This window comes from Giraffa tippelskirchi, chromosome 12 (genome assembly GCF_054371585.1).
Source record: "Giraffa tippelskirchi isolate mGirTip1 chromosome 12, T2T-mGirTip1v1.2.pri, whole genome shotgun sequence".
NCBI classification, from domain to species: domain Eukaryota; kingdom Metazoa; phylum Chordata; class Mammalia; order Artiodactyla; family Giraffidae; genus Giraffa; species Giraffa tippelskirchi.
Window position 1 is genome coordinate 40774706 of NC_137286.1, and position 26408 is coordinate 40801113.

At 45.5% G+C, this 26408-nt stretch overlaps 1 protein-coding gene and 1 long non-coding RNA gene across 5 annotated transcripts in view; one reads left to right on the forward strand and one right to left on the reverse strand.

The window, feature by feature from the left end:
- The window catches only part of ARNT2 (aryl hydrocarbon receptor nuclear translocator 2), a 174607-nt gene extending 173508 nt beyond the window's left edge, over nucleotides 1–1099 (reverse strand). For 2 of the 4 annotated variants that reach the window (XM_081546731.1, XM_081546733.1), the window contains exon 1: nucleotides 867–1099. In XM_081546731.1, coding sequence (XP_081402857.1) covers nucleotides 867–897 — 31 coding nt within the window. In that variant the 5' untranslated portion in view covers nucleotides 898–1099. The remainder of the gene's footprint in view (nucleotides 1–866) is intronic. The other 2 variants (XM_081546729.1, XM_081546730.1) reach the window with 2 other exon arrangements.
- Nucleotides 225–26408, forward strand: part of LOC145528422 (uncharacterized) — a 39817-nt gene continuing 13633 nt past the window's right edge. The window contains exon 1 of the long non-coding RNA XR_014070395.1: nucleotides 225–544. This is a non-coding gene — a long non-coding RNA (uncharacterized LOC145528422). The remainder of the gene's footprint in view (nucleotides 545–26408) is intronic.

Below are 26408 nucleotides of genomic sequence, written 5' to 3' on the forward strand. Positions count from 1 at the left end.
GCAATCCCTGCACAGAGCTCAAAACTTTGTAGCAGTCAGCCCAGCTGTCCGCCTTTCCATTCTCGGACACCTTTCCGGCCATCCTATTCACAAGGTAGGGCATTTCTCCAAACACAATAGAATTTCTCTGCTACTATTCCAAACCATGTCGATATTCCCACTTGATCAGGAACTCTTCTCATTTTTCTGAAATCTGCCCAGTAAGCAGAGTTGTCATAGACCGCACCCTGGGAGCTGGTCAGCCTTATAAAGCAGAGGACGTTGAATTGGCCTGGGCTTCTCCACGCTGTTTCTACAGGCTGTGTGCGTGTGTGTCCATTAAAGATGGGGACACACAGTAGCTAGTCGCCAAGTGATCGAAGGACCAGAGCTCAAGGCGCGGGGCGGGCAGGGGACCATCCCGGAGTTCCACCCTGTTGAATCCTGGCTCCGAACTTTTCCTTCCGTCAGCGCGGTACCCTCCTACCCGTCCCGACCGGCTGACGCCTGATGCCACAGGGGCCGGGACCGGAAGAGAAAAAGGCGCTGGATGGGGAAGGCGAAGGTGGGTATTTTCGGAACTTCAGGGGATCTCGGACAGGCGCTTCTGGTTCCCAGGGATGCGAGGCCGGCGTGCGCCGCCCGCGGATTGGAAGGGACGCATCCCCGAGACCGGGATGGGCAGAGACCGGGATGGAGATCCCGGAGCTGGTGCTGAGGCTGAGGCTGCCGCGCAGAATGACAGCGCCCCCCCCCACCCGGGGATGGGGGTGTCGAGCTCCCCGGCTCCGCGTCCCCGGGGGCGCTCGGCGCGCCCAGCCCCTCTGGCCCGCTTCGGCCCCCGGCAGGGCCCGCGGGCTGCGGCGGGGCCCGCGGCCGCTACTCACCCGGAGGGTTGACGGCCGCCGGGGTTGCCATCTTGCTCCGGAGGCTGGGCGCGCGCCGGGCGGGGGCGCGGAGCGCGGGCGGCGCGGAGCCGGGCGCCCCCCGGGGCAGGCGCGGCCGGCGCAGGCCCAGGCGCCACCGCCGCCGCCCCTCCGCCGCCCCTCCGCCGCCCCTCCGCCGCCACACAAAGGACGGCGCGGGCGGGCGCTGCTCCGCGCTCTCCCGCCGCCCAGCCGCCCGCGCCCCCGCCTCTGTCGCCTCCGCCCCCTCCCCGGCCTCCTTCTCCGGCCTCAGCCTTTGTCACGCGGCGGGGGGGCGCCCAGCCGCCGCTCCCCAGGCTGGGCCGCAGCACCGCGAGACTTGGGGCGGCGGGCGACCGGACCCCCGATTCGGGGGCCGCCCCTCGGGGCCGCGCAGGTGCCCAGGCTTGGGCTGGAGGCGTGCCCCCTCCCCGCTGTCCGGGTGCGAGTCTCCTCCCGCCCACCCCCACCCCGGGGGTCCTGGACACAGCTCGGAGGGCCGCTGTCCCTGGGCCAAGGGGCCGGGCCGGAGAGGGTGGGGGGCCGCCCATTAAGATTCAGAGGGAAGATGGAGAGAAACAAAGGCGCCCCAGTGCTGCCCACTTAGCATGCCGGCGCCGCTCCGTTCGGCTCCCAGGGCCGAGACTCCTAAGGCCCCCGGCACCTCCAAGGCCACGGGCACGGAAGGACAGCTGCTGAGGGCACCCAGCGAACACCAGACCCGGAAAATTGTGCAGGATTCGGCCCTTAGAAAGGCTGTCAGCTCGACTTTCCTTTCTGCACGGTGACTGTCTTTGGTTATCACCCAAAGTTGTTGCAGGAGCTTTTACACAACCACCTGAGAATTTAAGAGCCTCTGAGAGCTTTTGTTTGCATATCCTGGTGAAGTTAGCCATAGGGAGCTGAGAGGGACTGTTTCTTCGCTAGACAGCACGGTTGCTCATAGGAAGGAGATGGCACCCACTAAGAAGGCTCCAGTGAAGAATGAACCCCTCCCAGGTGAGACCCACAAAGGGCAAGACGGCCTCTTAATGTGGACACGTTTGCAAAAACATCAGACTGTCTTGAATCCTTACAAAGAAGCACTTGGAGGAGAGGGAGGGGGCGAGTAGAGAAAAAATGCTTGGGATGTTATTTTCAAATCAGCATTGTCTTCCAGGGGAGTATTTGTCACTGTTGATTTGACTAATAGGTGCTTAATAATATTCATTTGTTTATCGCTTCCATGAAATTGAATGTCTGCTGTGTGCCTGGACAAGGCGATGTATTGGGTGGACCATGGAAAGAGAGCCACAGGGGCTCTGCCCTCCCTGGACTTCTAGTCTGGGTGGCCATGAGGGCAGCAGAATAAGGTGTTTGTACTCCAGAAGCACACAGCTGCTTGGGGCTCAGTGTGGTCACTGGTGAGTGAATGAATGGGGGCAGAGAGAGGCCAGAGTGATGAAGAACACACAAAGTATTCTGAAAAAATGAGCAGAATATGGAGAGGTGGAACGAAAGACACTTCAAGGGAAAACTAGGGCATGAATGCAACCAGCACCAAGGTGGGCCAAGCCGGTGGGCTTCCCTGATGTTCCAATGGCTAAGACTCTGACCTCCCAATGCAGGGGGCCCCTGGGTTCCACCCCTGGTCATGAGGCAGGAGATAGATGGGCCCCATGCTAAATAGTTTCTCCCCTATAGACAGAAACTCCGTAATAGCAGAAATCCCAGGGCTTACCCGGTGGCTCAGTGGTAAAGAATCGCTTGGCAATGTAGGAGACCCAGGGTTCCATCCCTGATTCAGGAAGATCCCACATGCCATGGAGCAACTAAGCCCTAGCGCCACAACTATTGAGTTTGTGGTCTAGAGCCAAGAAGCCACAACTACTGAAGCTACATGCCCTAGCCACCAAAGTTTGCATTCCCTAGAGCCCATGCTCCCCAGCAAGAGAAGCCACCACAATGAGAAGCCCTAGCACTGCAGCTAGAGAGTAGCCCCTGCTCACTGCAACTAGAGGAAGCCTACGTGCTGCAAGGAAGACCCAGCCCAGCCAAAAATAAATAAATAAAAATTACTTTCTAAAAACTAGCAGAAATTCCACAGAAACAGGATGACAGAGGAGGCTGTGCTTGCTAGGTCGCTTCAGTCGTGTCCGACTCTGTGACCCCATGGACTGTAGCCCTCCAGGCTCCTCTGTCCATAGGATTCTCCAGGCAAGAATACTAGAGTGGGTTGCCATGCCCTTCTCTAGAGAATCTTCCTGACCCAGGGATCGAACCTGAGTCTCTTATGTCTCCTGCAATGGCAGGCAGGTTCTTTACCACTAGCGCCACCTGGGAAGCCCAAGGAGGACCCTGGGCCCTGCCCAAATAAGACATAAAAGACCACATATTCCTCATTCTCAAAGTTAAGGAGGCCTCCCCAACTATATATGCACAGAAAGGCTCCATGATGGTCAAAAAGGGAGGAGGCGCCACCCTAGTAAGTGGTGTCAACGTACCCATAGGCCTCTTCACTAGAGTCTATCTTGCCTAAGAGATGCCCATGCGCACACTGAAGGGGTCCTCAGTTCAGTTCAGTTCAGTCGCTCAGTCGTCTGCAACTCTTTTCGACCCCATGAATCGCAGCACGCCAGGCCTCCCTGTCCATCACCAACTCCCGGAGTTTACCCAAACTCATCCAGCCATCTCATCCTCTGTCGTCCCCTTCTCCTCCTGCCCCCAATCCTTCCAAGCATCAGGGTCTTTTCCAGTGAGTCAACTCTTCGCATGAGGTGGCCAAAGTATTGGAGTTTCAGCTTCAACATCAGTCCTTCAAATGAACACCCAGGGCTGATCTCCTTTAGGATGGACTGGTTGAATCTTGTTGCAGTCCAAGGGACTCTCAAGAGTCTTCTCCAACACCACAGTTCAAAAGCATCAATTCTTCGGTGCTCAGCTTTCTTTATAGTCCAACTCTCACATCCATACATGACCACTGGAAAAACCACAGCCTTGACTAGATGGACCTTTGTTGGTAAAGTAATGTCTCTGCTTTTCAATATGCTATCTAGGTTGGTCATAACTTTCCTTCCAAGGAGTAAGCGTCTTTTAATTTCATGGCTGCAGTCACCATCTGCAGTGATTTCGGAGCCCAGAAAAATAAAGTCTGACACTGTTTCCACTGTTTCCCCATCTGAGATATACCAAATACAGAGTCAGTACCGGGCAAATCAAAATGATTGACCAAAGGAACCAGGAAGAAATACCCACTAAAAGTGATTCAAACTACCACCAGGGCATGACTCTCTCTCTGAGCCCACCTGTGTGTCTATCCACACCAACTGTACTCTGGTAAATACTGGTTTCACAACTTTCTATCTCTGTGGGAACTCTTTTCTGCAAAGCCGAAGGGCCTTGTCATTGACCACTGACCTAGTGGCTAGGATTCAGTCCTCTTATCTCCAAGACCCCATCTCAGTCTCTGGTGGGGAAGTGAAGCCACGCTTCAAACCACTGCAGGCCGAGGTTACCTGACATCAGTCAGGGAACTGGATGCCACGTACCACAACTATAAGACCAGATGCAGCCAAATAAATTAATAAATATCAAAAAAATAATTAAAAAGGTGAACCAGGCCCAGACAGATATTGAAGTATAGAGAGAGAACAGCTTGCGTATCAGCTGGGACCACCCCATCCTTGCATCAAGTCGCTGCCCCTGATTTTCCCAACATCAGTTAAATGAGAGCTCAGCCTCTCTTCCACATCCTCCCAAATGGCAGCACACTCAAATACCCCCATGCAATTAACAAATACACAGGGCCTCCGTGATGGCTCAGTGGTAAAGAATCCACTTGCCAGTGCAGGAGACACAAGTTTGACCCCTGAGTCAGGAAGATCCCCTGAAGGAGGAATTAACAACCCACTCCAGTATTCTTGCCTGGAAAATCCCATAGAAAAAGGAGCCTGGGGGGCTATAGTCCACGGGGTCACAAAGAGTCAGACATGACTAGCGACTAGTCAAGAACAACAAGGATACTTGACTGAAGATTTGTCACTCCATCTCAAGCAAGGTAAAATTGCATCTTTAATGCTTCTGCTACCCAGACGATTCTTTTTTAGGCTCTGCTCTGTAAAACCATCTTCACATAGCCCCCAGCATCACTGTACCCTCGCTGCCACCAAACTCTTTCCCTTCTCCAACTTTCTACACCCCTTAGAAGTAAGCTAGTTCCTCTCCTTGGCATTCACATGTCAGCCACTCCATGTGGCTCATTTTGGTATTATCTCCAAACATATCTTAATAGTCTCCCTAAAAAACTAAAATTGTAGCGAACATGACCATTCTACTCACAGGCACACATATATTCAACTGTGCTGTTGAAAAGTGGAAAGTGGAAGTGTTAGTCGCTCAGTCACGTCTGACTCTTTGCGACCTCATGGACTATATCCCAATAGTCTCCTCTATCCATGGAATTCTCCAGGCAAGAATTCAGAAATGGGTAGCTATTCCCTTCTCCAGGGGATCTTCTCAACCCAGAGATCGAACACCTACGTTGCAGGTGGATTCTTTACCATCTGAGCCACTGGGGAAGCCTTAACTGTGATGTTGCCTTCTCCCCATTTTTCTAAAATGTTACTCTGCAAATATCTTTAGTCCTTCTTCTTGCATTTGTCCATGGCAATAAAAGTTAGAATGTGGACGGCTACAAAACACTGGGGCACTTTGTGTCCCATAGTCTGCTTAGAATCTGTGGTGCTGTGGTTTTTAGTAAGTAATAAACATATTTGAGTTTTAACAGAGAAGGAGACATTTCATATTCTCCCTCAATCCCCACACCTTCCAGGTGGAAGGGACTTTTGGCATCACCCAATTCAGCCCCCAGAGTTTGCAGATGAGGGAACTGAGGTTCAGGGCAGGGAACTGACTTTCCCAAGGTCACACAGCTCAATAGCTAGACAAGATTTGGTGTTTGTTTTTTTTTTTCTATTGAGCTGCATGAATTGTTTGTATATTTTGGAGATTAATCCCTTATCAGCTGCTTCATTTGCACATATTTTCTCCCATAATTTGTTGTTGTTATTGTTCAGTCGCAAAGTTGTATCCAGCTCTCTGAGACCCCATGGACTGCATGTAGCATGCCAGGCTTCCCTTCCCTTCACTATCCCCCGGAACATGCTCAAACTCATGTCATTCAGTCAGTGATGCCATCCAACCATCCCATCCTCTGTCGTCCCCTTCTCCTCCTGCCCTCAATCTTTTCCAGCATCAGGGTCTTTTCCAGTGAGACAGCTCTTCGCATCAGGTGGCCAAAGTATTGGAGCTTCAGCTTCAGCAACAATCCTTCCAAAGAATATTCAGAGTTGATTTCCTTTAGGACTGACTGGTTTGATCTCCTTGCTGTCCAAGGGACCCTGGAGAATCTTCTCCAACACCACAGTTCAAAACCATCAGTTCTTCAGCACTCAGTCTTCTACATGGTCCACCTCTCACATTCGTACATGACTCCTGGAAAAACCATGGCTTTGACTAGACAGACCTTTGTCGGTAAAGTGATGTCTCTGCTTTTTAATATGCCGTCTAGGTTTGTCATAACTTTTCTTCCAAGGAGCAAGTGTCTTTTAATTTCATGGTTGCAGTCACCATCCACATTATAGGGGTTGTCTTTTTGTTTTCTATATGGTTTTCTTTGTTCTGCAAGAGGCTTTAAGTTTAATTAGGCCCCATTTGTTTATTTATGTTTTTATTTTCATCACTCTAAGCAGTGGACCAAAAAGATCTTGCTATGATTTTTGTCCAAGTGTTCTTCCTATATTTTCTTCTAAGAGGTTTATAGTATCTGGCCTTACATTTAGGTCTTTAATCTATTTTGAGTTTAATTTTGTGTATGATGTTACAAGGGAGTGTTCTAATTCCATTCTTTTACATGTAGCAGTCCAGTTTTCCCAGCACTACTTATTGAAGTGACTGTCTTTTCTCCATTGTATGCACTTGCCTCCTTTGTCATAGATTGTGCTGTGTGTGTGCTATGGTAAGTAAGCTAGTTCCTCTCCTTGGCATTCACATGTCAGCCACTCCATGTGGCTCATTTTCGTATTATCTCCAAACATATTTTAATAGTCATGTCCAACTGCTTGCGACCTCATGGACTGTAGCCCGCCAGGCTCCTCTGTCCATAGGATTCTCCAGGTAAGAATACTAGAGTGAGTTTCCATGCTCTCCTCAGAGGATCTTCCCGGCCCAAGGATTGAACCCAGGTCTCCTGCATTATAGGTTCTTTACCGTCTGAGCCACCAGGCAAAGAAGCCCTTTGTCATAGATTAGGTGACCGTAGGTGCATGGATTTACCCTGGACTTTCTATACTGTTCCGTTGATCTGTATTTCTAGCCAGAGAAGACTTGGAGCCAAGTCACCCTCAATGCTGGGATTTGGGGTGAGGGGGTGGCGGTGGAATGAGGAGGGTGTTGAGAAGTAGTAGAGGAATGAGTGATTTGGGTGCTCATCCTCTCTCATCTCTCAGTGTTAAATAAGTAACTACCCAGAAACATTGATTGTGGATGAAAACCCCACTCTTAAGTAAACAGTCTGAAACAGAGCGGTTAGTCATTGTTGAATATTGAGTGGTGTTTGCACAATACAGTGTCTCTTGCTAATTATGAAAGCTAGTAGACTGTGACCAGTTAACAAGCTCAGGAATTCCACTCAAACGTTAAACAACCTAGAACTCTTTTAAATTCCAAATGAGGATCTTGCTTTGGAAGCTGAGATTTGCATTAAAAACACAGACCCATGGGGCCCATAGCATGTGATACTGGGTACGGTATTCCCAGAAATGACTTGGGTTGCCAGACACAATGCTGATAAGACTGGGTGGGGGAAAGCAAGCACCTTGACTCAGCTTGTATCCCTTTCGTGTGAGAGACAGGACTTCCTTTGTATGATGCAGGAATTGTTATCTTCTTTTAACTTTAAGATGGCATGAGGCCAGGAATGCAAACACATGGCATGAAAATGTATACAACAGATGCTACTAGAAATTCAAGAAGAAATTGGAGGGGTGGGATGGGAAGGAGGCTCAAGAGGGAAGGGATATTTGTATAAGTATAGCTGATTCACATTGTTGTACAGCAGGAACTAACACAACATTGTAAGGGAACTATACTCCAATTAAAAATATATATGAAATGGAATTCAAGAAGAAACTGACAAAAATCACAGTGGCAGTACAAATTTTAGCTAAGATTTTTCTGATTGTTGACAGAACAACAACAAAAGCAACTATAAGATATGCTGATTTGAAGTTTGTTGTTTACTCTTGGCTATAGCTTGGGACCCTAAGACTCTGCTCCTGAGTCTGACTGAAGCTCTTCCTCTTAGCATGAGCCAGAGTCACTTGGCCCCCAGGGTGGCTGTGATTGAGTGGGTTTGCAGACAATGACCAGACCATGTAGGACAGGCATAATCTTCCTCCCTGAAGATGTTCATCTCTTGGGAAATGCTCTCAAACTCTCTGAAACTCTCTGTGGCCCCCATGAACAGAGAGAGGCTGAGGCTGGCCCTGGCTTGGATGCCTGCCTCTACACCAGCTGTGCCCATGAGGTGACCTTGACTATCCCTTCTTGGGATAAGACGCCTGATCATGTAAGAAGAACGAGGCTCCTCATGAAGCCCTGTGGCTGGAGCCATGAAGAAGCAGCACTCAAGAATACGGGGCTGCCATTCCAAGAGAAGGATGGAATGGCTAGGACGACGTTTGCACAGATGGCCGCTGCAAAGTGGGAGAAAATGAAAGGAGAAAAAGTTAACAATTAAAAATTATCCATTTTACCTCTGACACTCAATCTCTATTCCCCATCAACAATTATGTTCCAGTAAAGTTCAGGACTTGTGATTTCCTACACACACCAGGAGGCTTCCTTTTCCTCCCGCCCCGCCCCTATTCCTAATGGCTCAGTGGTGAAGAATCTGCCTGCCAAGGCAGGAGACATGGGTTTGATCCTTAGGTCGGGAAGATCCCCTGGAGAAGGAAATGGCAACCTACTCCAGTATTCTTGCCTGGGAAACCCCATGGGCAGAGGAGTCTGGCAGGCTATAGAGTCCATGGGTCACCAAGAGTCAGACTCAACTTAGTGACTAAACAACCACAGCAACCCATGACCTTCTTAGCGTTATTGCCTCCTCACTTACAAGCAGTGACTTCATGATTTCTCCCACGAGGGCCTCCATTTCCCTCCATTTCCTTCATTTCAGCACATACCTCTCTATACCGGGACTGATTTTTTATGTTTTTGTTTCATTAAGCTGTGAGCTACTGCCTTTATCTTTTTTTTCCTTTGATACTGAGTTCATATCCTGACCCCTATGAAGCATTCTGGGGCTACGCTGGTGGCTCAGGTGGTAAAGAATCTGCTTGCAATACAGGAGACCTGGGTTTGATCCCTGGGTAGGGAAGATACCCTGGAGAAGGGAATGGCTACCCACTCCAGGATTCTTGCCTGGGGAATTCCAGGAGCCTGATGGACTACAATCCATGGGGTCTACAAGAGTTGGACATGACTGAGTGACTATTTTCCTTTTTCTTTTTTTATGAAGTATTCTAATATTCATGGAATGAGTGGTTAAGTATCTTATCAGACATGAGTGAGCATGTTATCCACCATGCCTCCCTACTATTCCCTCCTTGATAGGATACACAGAATGAAATGTTGCTTCTATAACATCTCACGCATTTCCAGTGATAGGGAACCCTAGCATCTCTATTTTTTAACTTCTCTAGGCTGGATTTTTATTTTTAATTTCCTGCTATAGTTTTGATCCATATGAAAAGCTACATCAGTTACTCTTGAAGAACTAGAGGGAAATGAGTATGAAAAAAGGTCTTCCACCCAAAGCTCAATGCTCTATGCCACATAGTGAAGTGAAAGTGAAAGTCGCTCAGTCATGTCCAGCTCTTTGCGACCCCATGGACTATACAGTACATGGAATTCTCTAGGCCGGAATACTGCAGTGGATAGCATTTCCCTTCTCCGGGGGATCTCCCCAACCCAGGGATCGAACCCAGGTCTCCCACATTGTGGGTGGATTCTTTACCAGCTGAGCTACCAGGAAAGCCCATGTAAGTCTTCCTTTTTTCCCAGTGTATGAGAAGGATTTTAATAATTCCATTTCCAGTAGGAATTATAACCACTCCTCTTCTATGTACAGCACTTTCTGACTCTCACATCACTCTGACTACTATTTCACAAGCTAGGGCATTTTTGATTTGGTCTTATAAGTGAAGAAATTCAGTATATGAAAATAATATTTTGTTAGATAATCACTTTCCTGTTTGTGTTAATCCATTTTGGAAACCACCTCACAAACGACAACAATTTTCTTTTCCAGCATAACCAGATTCTCTGGATGTTTTTATCAGATAATACTGTGTGCACTGGGTCTTCTCACATGTTACATATTTACAGAGGTAATTTTTGCTTAAAAATGCCCAGTGAATTAACAGAGTTAATGATCAATCTCTCTTTCCAGGTGATATTCGAAATTCTGTTGGCATCCACAGTGGTCTCTCTGATACGACACGTCTAGACCAAACTCATTATCCAGCCAACTGGTCTGTGACTGTTCAATCATTAGCATGCAAATGACCACAAATAAAGGGCAGGTGACAATGATTTCCTTTCCTATAGGTCACAGTGTTCAAGGGAAATCTGTTTCTGTTCAAGAACATTTATTTTGAGAATGCTTAGTCTCCCTCGTTGAGGGGTTAGCTTTTGGTCTTTTGAATATCTACCTGTTTTAATCATGGTCACAGACTTCTAGAGGGGAGCTTGAAAACCCATCTAGTATATGATTTAGAGGTAAACCTTTGAAATTTTCCAGTTCTCTCTGCTTGTTGTATCTGTTGTTGTTGTTTAATTACTAAGCCGTGTCTGACTCATTTTCAACCCCGTGGACTATTGCCCCGACAGGCTCCTCTGTCCGTGGAATTCTCCAGGCAAGAATGCTGGAGTGGGTTGCCATTTCTGTCTCCAGGGGATATTCCTGACCCAGGGATCAAATCCATGCCTCCTACATTGGCAGGTGGATAATCTTTACCACTGAGACACCTGCCATTCTCCCCAATCGTTAACATTTCACAGTAGTTGTTTTCTCACTTCCTCTCTCTGTGTACATCTTCACATTATTTTTCTGAACCGTTTGAGAATAACTGGAGACATGACAGCCCTTTCTGCTGAATACATGCTAAGTGTCTTCAGTCGTGTCCGATTCTTTGTGACCCCATGGACTGTGGCCCACCAGGCTCCTCAGTCCATGGGATTCTCCAGGCAAGAACACTGGAGTGGGTTTCCATTTCCTCCTCCAGGGGATCTTCCCAACCCAAGAATCGAACCCACGTCTCTTAAGTCTTCTGCATTGGCAGGTGGGTTCTTTACCATTAGCGCCACTGTGGAAGCCCTGCTGAATACTTCAGTGTGTATTTCCTAAGAACAAGGACTCTGTCTTACATAAAGTGAAAGTGATGTCGCTCAGTCGTGACTTTGTGACCCCATGAACTGTAGCCCATCAGGCTCCTCCATCCATGGAATTTTATGGGCAAGAGTACTGGAGTGGGTTGCCATTTCCTTCTCCAGGGGATCTTCCCGACCCGGGGATCGAACCTGGGTCTCCCGCATTGCAGGCAGATGCTTTACCATCTGAGTCACCAGGGAATCCTTATGTCTTACATAAGCACATTATAATTATTCAAATCAAGAAGTTATCTCTGATGAAATAATTATCTAAGCCACACACCCTACTTATTTTTCCCCAATTACCCGAAAAATGTTCCTTATAGAAAAAAAAAAGTTCTGACTTAGAGTCCAGTGCAGGATCACATGTTACCATGTCTCTGTCATTTCCTCTGATCTAGAAATGTTTCCACTTCTTTCTTTAGTAGACTGTATATTTTTTTGAACAGTTTTAAGAGTCACAGCAAAATTGAGCAGAAAGTACAGAGTTCCTATATACCCCCTGCCCACACAAGTGCAACCTCCCCACTGTCAACATCATGCTCCAAAGTGGTACTTTTGTCACAGCTGATGAGTCTAGGGACTGCCCTGGTGGTCCAGTGACTAAGACCCTGCACTTCCAATGCAAGGAGCCGGGGTTCGATCCTTAGTCAAAGAACTGGGTCCCTCGTGCTGCAACTAAGAATCCGTTGCCTCAACTAAGACCCAGGAGAGCCAAATAAATAAAAATAAATAAATGTTTAAAGCAAAAACAATTGATGAGCCTACATTGATACATCATAGTCACTCCAAGTCCGTAGTTTACGTCATGGTTCACTCTTGGTGTTGTATATTCTATGGATTTTAACAAATATATAAAAACATTCATCTCTTATTACAGTATCACACAGGGTAGGTAGTTTTTGAAATGTTGATAGAAACATCTCACGGCCACACACCTATGGAAATGGTGAAAACCCAAGTGTTTCTTGTGTGTGTGTGATTTTTGCTGAGGTACATAAATCAATTATAAATAAATATATAGATAAATAAATAAATAAATATACTTTACAATTGATGGTGTCCATGAAATACAGTGTTGTTCCCATTGTTCATATAAGGAAGCAGAGGCTCAGGGTGATTAAATAACTCACCAAGCAAGTAAGAGACAGATCCAAGGTCTGACTGCGCATATCAGCTCTTAGGCAGTCTGCACCACACTGTTCACAGCTCTGGTTTCGATGTGATGGTCTCCACCTGCTTTGGCCTACAGGTCTCCTAATACAGAGTACTAACACATAGACGTTTGGCTCTGTCTTGAGGCAGTACAGGTTAACCAGTGTCAACTATAAATTGGCACTTGCCATCTACCTCTACAAGGGTTAAATCAGGTGCCACTGCAGCTGCTGACCTTCAGCACCCCCGGAAAGGAGTTCAGGGTGGAGAGCAGGAGTGAGGCACTCTGTGCTCTGGGAAAACTGACAGGACAAGTCTTTAGGTATATATTTTCAGGAGCTGATTTCAAATTCTTGTCTCTCCTCACATTAGAAAAGCACTAAAATCCTTCATGGTGACCACTGCTCCTTGTGACTAACAGTAACCTTCTGCAAAAAATACATGCTAGATTGCATGTACTCCCCCTTCACCAAAATCACATCTATACTGACCTTCCCCACTGCCTCTTTGGACCAGTTTCTCAGAGCTCTCTGAGGTGCTGTTCTCCTGGGCTGTCAACCTCATTTTGTCCCAAATAAAACTTAACTCACAACTCTCACACTGTGCATTTTTTTAAGTCGACACCAGAAATCCCCAAGCCCATTGAGATGATCTTGGGAGCAGGGACCTGGCATTCCTGAGTTCTTTCTACTCCTGGGACTATTTGCAAATGAAAACAATGGATTCTTTCAGTCTCTTTTAAGAAATATTCTTTGTCTCAGACAAGACCTGGGCCTCAGGTCTTTTTCTGAGATTTCAAAATGAAAATCAGAAGTAATATTCACATGCAAGATAACAAAAATGTCTGTGTAAGCTGAGTCAGGAAAAAATAGAACACGATATAAATTCAAGTAAAAGATGGCTTTGAGGGGCACATAAGCAGAATATTCTCGGCTTGTGTCCCCCCTAAAACATTGTGACCCACATAGCAGCATGCTCACTGTTATTGCAGCTCAAACGGTGAAGGCAAAGCACAATACACAGCTCAAATGCTCTTTTTTTATTTGCCTCTTGCACCTCATAATTATGTTCAATTATTTAAATTAAATTGTACCTAAGCCAGCTCAACCCAGAAAATAACATTTCCTACTTTCACAAGGCATTTGTTCTATTTATATCCCAGAAACCGTCAAAGAAAACATACTTCAGAACTACTTTCTTATTTTGTTGAAAGTAGCATGTACAATGAAGGTCATCAAACTCAATTAGCACATTAACATAACCACATCAGGCAAGCACTTTACAGTAGGAAATTGGGTAAATCAAAGCGAATGATTTTAGCCCCTCGCTTTACAATTAGGCAAAAAGAAAAAAAGAATAGCTTAAATGCTATCGGATGCGTTTACTATATAGTTGTATCTAATTGATGAGGCTGGAATTGTTGACACTCAAAGAGTGCTTAAATTTCTCTTCGTATTTAAATAAGTCAGAAGTTAAACACATGTATTGGATGACTTTAGTGGTAAAGAACTCACCTGCCAATGCAGGAGACATAAGATACGTGGGTTCGATCCTTGGGTTGGGAGGATCCCTTGGAAGACGGCATGGCAACCCAGTCCCGTGTTCTTGCCTGGAGAATCCCATGGGCAAAGGAGCCTGGAGGGCTATAGCCCACAGGGTCGCAAAAAGTCGGACATGACGGAAGCGACTTAGTACACACACATTGTCCTACTTGGAGGCTTCCTTCTGACCATCTGTGCTAATTGTAGATGCTCTCTTGCTTTCAACAGCATCCCGCACTGGAGCTATGATGCCATTGTGAGAAGTTTTGCAATGAAAACACGTGGTCATGCAGCCTGGCCATAGCAGTGGTCCCCAACCTTTTTGGAAGCTGGGACCAGTTCTATGGAAAACAATTTTTCCACAGTCAGAGGTGTGGAGGATGGTTTGAGGATGATTCAAGCGCATTACATTTATTGTGTACTCTATTTCTATCATTATTGCATCAGCTCCACCTCAGATCAGCAGGCATCAGATCCCAGAGGCTGGGGACCCCTGGGCTATAGGATGGGGAACCCTGGGTCATAGTTAACAGTATTGTGTTATAAATTTGAATTTGTCTAAAGAGTAAATCTTAAATATTCATACCACACACAAAAGTAATTACACTAAGTGATGGAGGTGTTAACTAACTCTATTGTGATAAGTATTTCATAATATATAAGTGTAACAAATCACCATATTTTACACCTTGGTGGTGGTTTAGTCACTAAGTTGTGTCCAACTCTTGCAACCCCATGGACAATAACCCGTCAGGCTCCTCTGTCTATAGGATTTCCCAGGCAAGAATACTGGAATGTGTTGCCATTTCCTTCTCCAGGGGATCTTCCTGAGCCAGGGATAAGAACCCAGGTCTCCTGCATTGCAGGTGGATTCTTTACCAACTGAGCCACCAGGGAAGCACATTTTGCATCACAAATTTGTACAGTGTTGTATGTCAGTTATATCTCATTTAAGCTAGAGGTAATAAAAAGAAAAAAAAAACTCTCAACCCGAAACAGAAAGTGATGTCGACTAAAAAGATGCACAATGTGAGAGTTGCCAGTTAAGTTTTATTTGGAGCAAAATAAGGACTGAAGCCTGGGAGATGGCAGCTCGGGTGGCTCTGAGAGACCGCTCCACAGAGGCAGGGGGGAAGGTCAGTATAGATGATTTTGGTGAAAGTGGAGTTCACACAATCAAGCACGTATTTTACAAGAGGTTTTCTGCTAGTCACAAGGAGCTGATGTCACCATGAAAGGATTTAGTGCTTTTCTAGAGGAGATGCAAGGATGGGGGTCATGAAATTAGTTTCTGAAAATATCTAACCAACTAGAAAGACCTGTTCCACCAGTTCCTCTGGAGCACAGAGTACCTTACTCTCCACCCTGAACTCCCTTCAGGGCCTGTCCAAGGTCGAGAGCTGCAGAAGCACAGGGTTCAATCTCCACGGAGGCAGGTGGCCGATGCCCTTGGTAAGGGCCAGTTTGTAGTTGACAGTGGGCAAAGACCTGGTGAGAGTTTTCTAGGCTGAGCTTGTCTTGTATTTTGTACCAGACATTTTCCAAGAATTTGCATGGATACATAAGAGTTCGGTTCAGTTCAGTCGCTCAGTCGTGTCAGACTCTGTGACCCCATGAACTACAGCATGCCAGGCCTCCCTGTCCATCACCAGTTCCCAGAGTTGACGCAAACTCATGTCCATTGAGTTGGTGATGCCATCCAACCATCTCATCCTCTGTCATCCCCTTCTCCTCCTGCCCTCAATCTTTCCCAGCATCAGGGTCTTTTCAATTGAGTCAGCTCTTCTCATCAGGTGGCCAAAGTATTGGAGTTTCAGCTTCAACATCAGTCCTTCCAATGAACACCCAGGACTGATCTCCTCTAGGATGGACTGGTTGGATCTCCTTGCAGTCCAAGGGACTCTCAAGAGTCTTCTCCAACACCACAGTTCAAAAGCATCAATTCTTCAGCGCTCAGCTTTCTCTATAGTCCAACTCTCACATCCATATATGACTACTAGAAAAACTATAGCCTTGACTAGATGGACCTTTGCTGACAAAGTAATGTCTTTGCTTTTTAATATGCTGTCTAGGTTGGTCATAACTTTCCTTCCAAGGAGTAAGCATCTTTTAATTTCATGGCTGCAATCATCATCTGCAGTGATTTGGGAGCCCAAAAAAATAAAGTCAGCCACTGTTTCCACTGTTTCCCCATCTATTTCCCATGAAGTGATGGGACCGGATGCCATGATCTTAGTTTTCTGAATGTTGAGCTTTAAGCCAACTTTTCACTCTCCTCTTTCACTTTCATCAAAAGGCTCTTTAGTTCATCTTCACTTTCTGCCTTAATGGTGGTGTCATCTGCATATCTGAGGTTATTGATATTTCTCCCGGCAATCTTGATTCCAGCTTGTGCTTTTTCCAGCCCAGTGTTTCTCATGATGTACTCTGCATACAAGTTAAATAGGCAGGGTGACGATATACAGCCTTGATGTACTCCTTTTCCTATTTGGAGCCAGTTTGTTGTTCCATGTCCAGTTCTAACTGTTGCTTCCTGATCTGCATACAGGTTTCTCAAGAGGCAGGTCAGGTGGTCTGGTATTCCCATCTCTTTCAGAATTTTCCACAGTTTATTGTGATCACACAGTCAAAGGCTTTGGCATAGTCAATAAAGCAGAAATGGATGTTTTTCTGGAACTCTCTTGCTTTTACGATGATCCAGCAAATGTGGGCAATTTGATCTCTGGTTCCTCTGCCTTTTCTAAAACCAGCTTGAACATCTGGAAGTTCACGGTTCATGTATTGCTGAAGCCTGGCTTGGAGAATTTTAAGCATTACTTTACTAGTGTGTGAGATGAGTGCAATTGTGCAATAGTTTGAGCATTCTTTGGCATTGCCTTTCTTTGGGATTGGAATGAAAACTGACCTTTTCCAGTTCTGTGGCCACTGCTGAGTTTTCCAAATTTGCTGACATATCGAGTGCAGCACTTTCACAGCATCATCTTTTAGGGTTTGAAATAGCTCAACTGGAATTCCATCACCTTCACTAGCTTTGTTCGTAGTAATGCTTCCTAAGGCCCACTTGACTTCACATTCCAGGATGTCTGGCTCTAGGTGAGTGATCACACCATTGTGATTATCTGGGTCGTGAAGATCTTTCTTGTACAGTTCTCCTGTGTATTCTTGCCACCTCTTCTTAGCATCTTCTGCTTCTGTTAGGTCCATACAATTTCTGTCCTTTATTGAGCCCATCTTTGCATGAAGAGTTCCCTTGGTATCTCTAATTTTCTGGAAGAGATCTCTAGTCTTTCCCATTCTATTGTTTTCCTCTATTTCTTTGCATTGATCGCTGAGGAAGGCTTTCTTATCTCTCCTTGCTATTGTTTGAAACTCTGCATTCAGATGCTCATATCTTTCCTTTTCTCCTTTGTTTTTCGCTTCTCTTCTTTTCACGGCTATTTGTAAGGCCTCCTCAGACAGCCATTTTGCCTTTTTGGATTTCTTTTTCTTGGGGATGGTATTGATCCCTGTCTCCTGTACAGTGTCAGGAACCTCTGTCCATAGTTCATTAGGCACTCTATCAGATCTAGTCCTTTAAATCTATTTCTCACTTCCACTGTATAATCATAAAGGATTTGATTTAAGTCATACCTGAATGGTCTAGTGGTTTTCCCCACTTTCTTCAATTTAAGTCTGAATTTGGCAATAAGGAGTTCATGATCTGAGCCACAGTCAGCTCCCGGTCTTGTTTTTGCTGACTGTATAGAGCTTCTCCATCTTTGGCTGCAAAGAATATAATCAATCTGATTTGGTGTTGGCCATCTGGTGATGTCCATGTGTAGAGTCTTCTCTTGTGTTGTTGGAAGAGGGTGTTTGCTATGACCAGTGAGTTCTCTTGGCAAAACTCACTTAGCCTTTGCCCTGCTTCATTCTGTACTCCAAGGCCAAATTTGCCTGTTACTCTAGGTGTTTCATGACTTCCTACTTTTGCATTCCAGTCCCCTATAATGAAAAGGATGTCTTTTTTGGGTGTTAGTTCTAAAAGGTCTTGTAGGTCTTCATAGAACCATTCACCTTCAACTTCTTCAGCATTACTAGATGTGTGTTCAATCCCTGGGATGGCCAGATCCCATGGAGAAGGAAATGGCAACCTACTCCAATATTCTTGCTTGGAAAATCCCATGGACAGAGGAGCCTGGTGGTTTGCATTCTGTGAGGTCACACAGAGTCAGACACGACTTAGCAATTAAACAACAAACAACATACTACTGCTACAACGCACAGCGAGGGGGGAGGGGGAGGGAAATACTGAGTACAGTTGGTTGGCCCCACTCACTGAAGTTTGAAGCCCACCGCTGCTTATTTTGAGAGGACTTCCCTGGTGGCTCAGACGGTAAAGCATCTGCCTACAATGCCAGAGACCTGGGTCCAATCCCTGGGCTGGGAAGATCTCCTGGAGAAGGAAATGGCAACCCACTCCAGTATTCTTGCCTGGAAATTCCCATGGGCGGAGGAGCCTGGTAGACTACAGTCCATGGGGTCGCAAAGAGTTGGACACAACCAAGCGACTTTGTTTCTTTCTTCTTTCTTTCACTGCTTACTTTAATGAGGAGGATGGGAGTGCCTGACAGCTACTCACCCCTTCCTTGGTTAAGAGTTTATAGGACAGATCTGTTTATAGTCAGAAGCCCTGACTGGATCACTGAGACCCTAAAGGAAACAGTAATCCGAAGCTTTTATGCAAAGTAACATTCTTATCTGCTCCTTGGCCTGAGAGATGTGAAGGGAAAGACAGGAAGTGGCCTGAGCTTAATGAATCCCAGCTTAAACCTTTGACCAGCTCTGTTCCTTAGACACATGACGTCAGCAAACTCACAGAAGTCCTGAATATTTAGCAGTGGGCTCTCCCTAGCCAGCATGAGTGGATGCTGCTCTGCACCCCAGCCCACTAGATATTTTTATATTCTTCCTGCTGGCCCTGTTCTCATGGGCAGCCCTCTCTTCCCTGTATTCCTTGCTCCTTCCATATGAATTTAGTAACGTAGCCCAGCTCTTACACTCCAGACTGTTGTGGAATCTGGAGTCACAAAACACACCTCGGAGGACACTCAAGACAGTGGAGTACAGTTCATTATGCCAGCAGGTCCGAGGGTAATCAGTTCCCCACAAGGACCGTGATGTTTCTGAGAGGCCCAGTTTTATACCCCCCACTACGTGACTGTTTACATGTTAGTGAGAGAGTCACTTCCTAGGCAGGTTGATAAGAAGTCCGGGGTGCTCGAGGAGGAGAAAGGGGTCTGGGGTTCTCGAGGAGGAGATAGGGGTCTAGAATTCTCAAGGAGGAGGAAAGGACAAACATCTTTTTTTTTCCTACGTTCCTTAGTCTTAGTCACATAAAACTAAGTTTTTTTCTTTAAGCCCGGAACTGATGATTACACAACAAGCAACTCAGTTTAAAGTCTGTACTAAGGATTATATAACAACAGTGTATCCTGCTTGAGGACAGTTTCTCCTTCCTGAAAACCTTCTGGCTAATCCTGTTATCTTAAAATGTAAATTATGGGAGTGAGTCTAGTAAGATCTTTACAACCTCAAGACATTCTTCTGATTTATTGTAATAACTAATTAAAAATGTGTATAATTCCCTTGCTAACACTAGCGAGGGGGGCACTCTCCGTCCCCCTTCTGATGTCTATGTCAGAAGCTTTCTCTATCCCTTTGCTTACTGTAATAAAACTCTGCTACACAAAAGCTCTTGAGTGATCAAGCCTGGTCCTTGGTCCCGAAGCTAAATCTTCTTCGGAGATCACGAATCCGACATCATTCACCATAAGCTATCATCTGCAACCTCTGTTGTATCTGACTGAGTTTTACAACAAATAGGTGCTAGGAGAACAAACAATTAAGGTTAAAGGAGGGGAACGATGATTATACATCAAGGGGGGATGTCTCCATGGCTAATCTAACAGGGGCAGCCTGACCTCAACTACAGACTCTGTTTGTCATCTGTAGAGAGGGAAGTCTCCGGGAGACCTGGTTTTCACAGCAACGGTTTCCTCACTCTTGGGCAGGGTTCAGGCCCAGTTCACATCCTGTCTTTAAGATGGGTAACAGGCTTCAAGATGGAGTCTCTCCTGCTTTCCTCACACTGGCCCCAAAACAGACCACTTCCTGGTCTGGCCCCCTGTCCTGTCCCCCACCCCAGGCATCTTTCAGGTCTTAGCCCTCCACGTGGCTAATTGGACCATCTTGATCTCTGTCTGCTGCAGCTCCGTTCTGATTCCTGCACCTTCTGCGGGCTTCCCTGCTTCCCTCTGCTCAAGCCCTGCTCTGCTCACCTCACCCCCAGCATCCCTCCAACTTTCAGGCAGGTGCTGTTTTTTTTTCCCCCACACATTTTATTCATGAATTACACGTCACAGGTCCTCTCCCTTCTTTGCAAATTCAAAGAAAGATATTGATTCATGGAAGACATCTAGTTTGCACAAAGAGGGGAAGCAGAGCCAACCGTGGGTCAGGATGCTGACAGTTTCTCCTTCCTTAACTCTTGAGATGTTATGTGAAAAACGTGCCTAATGCTCAGACCTGTGTGGCATGCGGGAGAGGACAGAGTTTTTGCTTCGGTATCCTACGGAAAAGCTGCCAAAATGTGATTAAGCTTTTTGAGTTAGGAAACTTACTAAAAGTGCTTTTGCTATCGGTTTCCATGGCTGTCCAATGAATAGAATGAATACATTTATAGGAGACACAAAAGGTGGTTTTAGAGCTAGGCAGGATGGAAGTATTCCTTCTTCTATTTGCTCCTGTAATTTTAGTGTCACAGACTCTCTCAGGAGCCTGGAAGATGCTGGTGGGAGCATTTTCTTTACAAATCCTGAGCAGGTTGAAACTTCTTTGTAGATAAGGAAAAGCCTGGATGTTGAGAAAGACTCAACATCTTACTAATGAGCTTCTTACTTCTTCCAAGAGCTTCTTACTTTTCCCAAGATAGCCATCCTTGAAGAAGACAGAAGGTAAAGAGACTCTCTGGTCTCCTAGTCTAAGGGGGTCTTTGGCCACAGGGAAGATGCCACAGCTGCCTCCGCTTCTTCTCCTGGCCACCAGGACCGTGGGGAGGAAAATGTGACAGAAGTAGTAAAAATCAATGGGGTGGTGAGGTGGCAACTAGGAGTAATGAAAAAGGCTGTTAAAGAAGCTGTGGTACATATATATATATAATGGAATACTATTCAGCCTCAAAAGGAACAAAATTGGCTTATTTGTCGAAACATGGATGAACCTAGAGATTGTCACACAGAGTGAAAGTCAGTCAGGAAGAGAAAAACGAATATCCTATATTGACTCAAGTATGTGGAATCTAGAAAAATGGTAGAGATGATCTTATTTGCAAAACAGAAATAGAGATGCAGGCATTGAGAACAAATGTGTGGACACCAAGAGAGGAAGGGGTGGGGTGAATTGTGAGATTGGTATTGACATATATAAACTATTGATACTATGTGTAAAATATTAACAGATAACTAGTGAGAACCTACTGTATAACACAGGGAACTCTACTCAGTGCTCTGTGGTGACCTAAATGGAAGGAAATCCAAAAAAGAGGGGATATATGTATACTTACGGCTGAGTCACTTTGCTATTCAGCAGAAACAGAACATTGTAAAGCAACTTTCCTCCAACAAAAATTAATTTTTTAAAAAAGTATTTTGCAGTAAAATAAAGAAAAATGCTTTTAGGTGAGAAGTCTAAATTCAAGTCCACTTGTAGGTTACTTTCTCGGGGGCTGGATCCCGAACAGTCACATCTCTGGTCCAACCAATGTCTCCAGTGACTCAGCAGGAACCACCTGTCTCTTCTTCCACTTGCTTAGTTTCTGAATCTTATGCCCCTGCCCTGAGGATTACTGACACCAAGAGTTCCAATTCATTTAACATCTCTGTGCCTCAGTTTTCTCATCTGTAAAGTGGGTATATTAGAAGTAAGTCCTGCAGTTGATCACATTTGAAAAATACATGAACACTAGTTTCTCATCTCCAACTGTCGACAGAATATCTCCACTTATGTCAAAGACATCCTAACTTTATCATGACCTTCAGAGAACACTGAGGGGGTGGAAGCTATTGCTGCAATAGACCCTAGGATGAACTTTCGCCAGCTTAAGACAAAAGAGCTTGTGAGAGTGGAGAGATCCTGAAATAAGGGTTCTATAACTGCAGAAAAAGCTGCTGCAACTCTGTCACCCCTTAGGAACAGTATGTCACTGTCACTGAAACAGAAGACTGAATATTAGCCCATGCTGTATATACACTGGGTGGAAAAAAAAACAAACCAGGCACATCTTGTTTCAGTATCCAACAATATTTTTAAGGCCCTTGCAAGAGATCTTAAAAGAGTCAGGGAGCTAAAGGGAAACTAAAATCACATTTTCAGTGACAATTTTGACCTGGAAATGAAACCAAACCCCCATAGTAATGACGTGACTGGCTCCTGTCCTGACAGCTCTCCTCTTTGCACAACTGAGTTTGTTTCATGTTCATAGGTACCTTCTGCCTCACCCCAGACTCTGGAATGAATCCTCTGCCAGGTTGACAGCAGAAACACCTATCAGTCCAGCATCTCCTAGGAAGAAGCCTGTAATAGAAACAGCAGTGTTCCGCATGGAGGCACTTCACACATGATTCTGGGAGACTCACATGCTTGTTGCCCTGACCCTTGCTTGGAGTCATGGTGGTCATGGTGGCTGAATTCCCTCTGTCTCTTCCACTCCAAGTCTAAGCCGGTGGTTCTCAACCAGAGACTATTTTGTTCAGCCCTCCCCCAATCCTGGATGATATCCAGCAGTATCTTGACCACAATTTTGTCGTGGCGTCTGAGAAGGTATTACTGGCATCTGGTTTATAGAAGACAGGGATGCTGCAAACATCCTACAAAGCACAGAACAGCTTCTCATGACAAAGAGGTACCTGGCTCCGAACGTCAATAATAATGCAGAAGTTAAGACACTTTGATCTGGGCTTCCCTGGTGGGTTAGTGGTTAAGAACCCACCTGCCGATGCAGGGGACATGCGTTCAATACCTAGTCCTGGAAGATCCCACATATGGCAGAGCAACTGAGCCCAAGAGCCACAACTGGTGAGCCCATGCACTGCAACTACTGAAGCCTGAACACCCTAGAGCCTGTGCTCTTCAACGAGAGAAGCTACTGCAATGAGAAGCCTGTGCACCACCAACTAGAGAGTAGCCCCCACTCTCTACAACTAGAGAAAGCCTGCACAAAGCAACGGAGACCCAGTGCAGCCAAAGATAAACAAATAAATAAATAAATCTTAAAGAAGGATAAGATCAGGCCTAATGGGTTCCATTTCCCAATGCTTGGTTTAGAGACAGGAATATGACAATCTCAGTTTATTAGATTTAAAGCAAAGTCTGTCGTAAGGTCTCTGAGAAAGATTCTCTCATTTCTAAGAAGAAGAATCAGAAATCTTGTGACTGTTGTTGTGTTTGGATGGGATGTCTGAAACTGCTGCAGCCACCTTGAGGCAATGAAGGGAACTATTTTGAGAAAGATTCAGCAATATCCAGTAAAGTTAGAAATGTGTATGACTTATAACCTAACAATTTCACTTATAAGTATATACCCTGGAGAAATCTTTACATGAATGCACCAGAAGATGGTATATAACCATTTCAAGTAATATTATAACACCTAAAACCCAGAAATATCTCATAAGTGAACAGGAAAATGGATAGTTAAATTGTGATATACTATAACTAAGAAAGACATATTCTTCACTGACTATGCTAAAGGTTTGGACTGTGTGGATCACAACAAACTGGAAAATTCTTAAAGAGATGGGAATACCAGACTACCTGACCTGCCTCCTGAGAAATCTGTATGCAGGTCAAGAAGCAACAGTTAGAACCAGACATGGAACAATGGACTGATTCCAAATTGGGAAAGGAGTACGTCAAGGCTGTATATTGTCACCCTGCTTATCTAACTTATATGCAGAGTTCAGTTCAGTTCAGTTCAGCTACTCAGTTGTGTCTGACTCTTTGTGACCCCATGGACTGCAGCACGCCAGACTTCCCTGTCCATCACCAACTCCAAGAGCTTTCTCAAATTCATGTCCATCAAGTCAGTGATGCCATCCAACCATCTCATCCTCTGTCCCCTTCTCCTCCTGCCTTCAATCTTTCCCAGCATCAGGGTCTTTTCCAGTGAGTCAGTTCATCCCATCAGATGGCTAAAGTATTGGAGTTTCAGCTTCGGCATCAGTCCTTCCAATGAATATTCAGGACTGATTTCCTTTAGGATTGACTGGTTTGATCGCTTTGCTGTTCAAGGGACTCTCAAAGGTCTTCTCCAACACCACATCATATATATGATCCAACACCACATCACTGTATATGCAGAGTACATGGTTTGAAATGCCAGGCTGGATGAAGCACAAGCTGCAATCAAGATTTCCAGGAGAAATATCAATAACCTCAGATATGCAGATGACACCACCTTTATGGCAGAAAGTAAAGAGGAACTAAAGAGCTTATTGATGAAAGTGAAAGAGGAGAGTGAAAAGCTGGCTTAAAACCCAACATTCAAAAAACTAAGATCATTGCATTCAGTCCCATCACTTCATGGCAAATAGATGCGGAAACAATGGAAACAGTGACGGACTTTACCTTCTTGGGCTCCAAAATGACTGCAGATGGTGACTGTAGCCATAAAACTAAAAGATGCTAGCTCCTTGGAAGAAAAGCTATGACAAACCTAGACAGCGTATTAAAAAGCAGAGACATTACTTTGCTGACAAAGGTCTGTCTAGTCAAAGCTATGGTTTTTCCAATAGTCATGTATGGATATGAGAATTGGACCATAAAGAAAGCTTAGCATCGAATAATTGATGCTTTTGAACTGTGGTGTTGGAGAAGACTCTTGAGAGTCCCTTGGACAGCAAGGAGATCAAATCAGTCCATCCTAAAGGAAATAAGTCCTAAATATTCATTGGAAGGACTGATGCTAAATCTGAAACTTCAATACTTTGGTCATCTGATGTGAAGAGCCAACTCATTGGAAAAGACCCTGATGCTGGGGAAGATTGAAGGCAGGAGGGGAAGGGGACAACAGAGGATGAGATGGTTGGATGCTATCACTGAATCGATGGACATGAGTTTGAACAAGCTCTGGGAGTTGGTGATGGACAGGGAAGGCTGGCATGTTGCAGTCCATGGGGTCACAAAGAGTTGGACATGACTGAGCAACTGAACTGAACTGAACTGTAACTAAGATACATGAATATTCAACAGTGAAAGTGAAGAAGTCATGCATGAGGATGCATATAACAGATATTAATTCATAAGTATGAATTAGTTTTCCCTCCCCCGACACCCTCTACATCATAACCACTCCCTCTTGTGGAAGCCCCTGGTGGCTGAGATCCAGTTTGATATTTTGTGTGAGGCCACACACTCAGTTGAGACAGAGCTTGCTTACTGTTGCGCTCAGTTGTGTCTGACTCTTTGCGATCCCATGGACTGTAGCCTACCAGGTTCCTCTGTCTGTGGGATTTCCCAGGCAAGAATACTGGAGTGGGTTGTCATTTCCTCCTCCAGGGGATCTTCCTGACCCAGGTATCGAACCAGCATCTCCTGCATTGGCAGGTAGATTCTTTATCATGCTGAGCCACCAGGGAAGCCTGAAAAACTGCATACTCCTAGTTCACTTCTTCTATGTATAGTCCAAAAATGTCTTAGAATACACCATGGTGGGTTTTCTAGTAGGGCATTTGGGGCAGGAAGTTGGGACTGATGCCTATCAGAGTAAAGAAACTTGGGGTGGTCCACATGTTATTTTAGGTTTTGTTTTGTTTGAGGGGAGTGGATTTGGCCATGCCATACAGGATGTGATATCTTGATTCCTGACCAGGTATCAAACCCATGGCCCTTGGGTTGGAAGCACAGAGTCTTAATCATTGGATCACCAGGGAATTTGCCCACATGTTATTTTGAATTGTATGTAGTGTCCAGCCTTCTTCCTCACCAGTAGACATGGACACTCAGTAGATATTGAGGAATGATGCTTTGATCCTCAGTATACTCTGGGGACTTCTCCAGTGGTCTCATGGTTGGGACTTCACCTTCCAATGTAGGGGGTGCAGATTCAAGGCCTGGTCAGGGAGCTAAGATCTTGCGTGCCTCTTGGCCAAAAACCCAAAACATAAAACAGAAGCAATGTTGTAATAAATTCAGTAAAGACTTAAAAAAAAAAAAAACCAGCAGACTACTCTGATCATTTTTAGGTATAAAGACCAGAAGAGGTCATTGTCTCTAAATACCAAGATAGAATTCGGCTTGGTTTGACTTTTGTATGGTTTTTGTG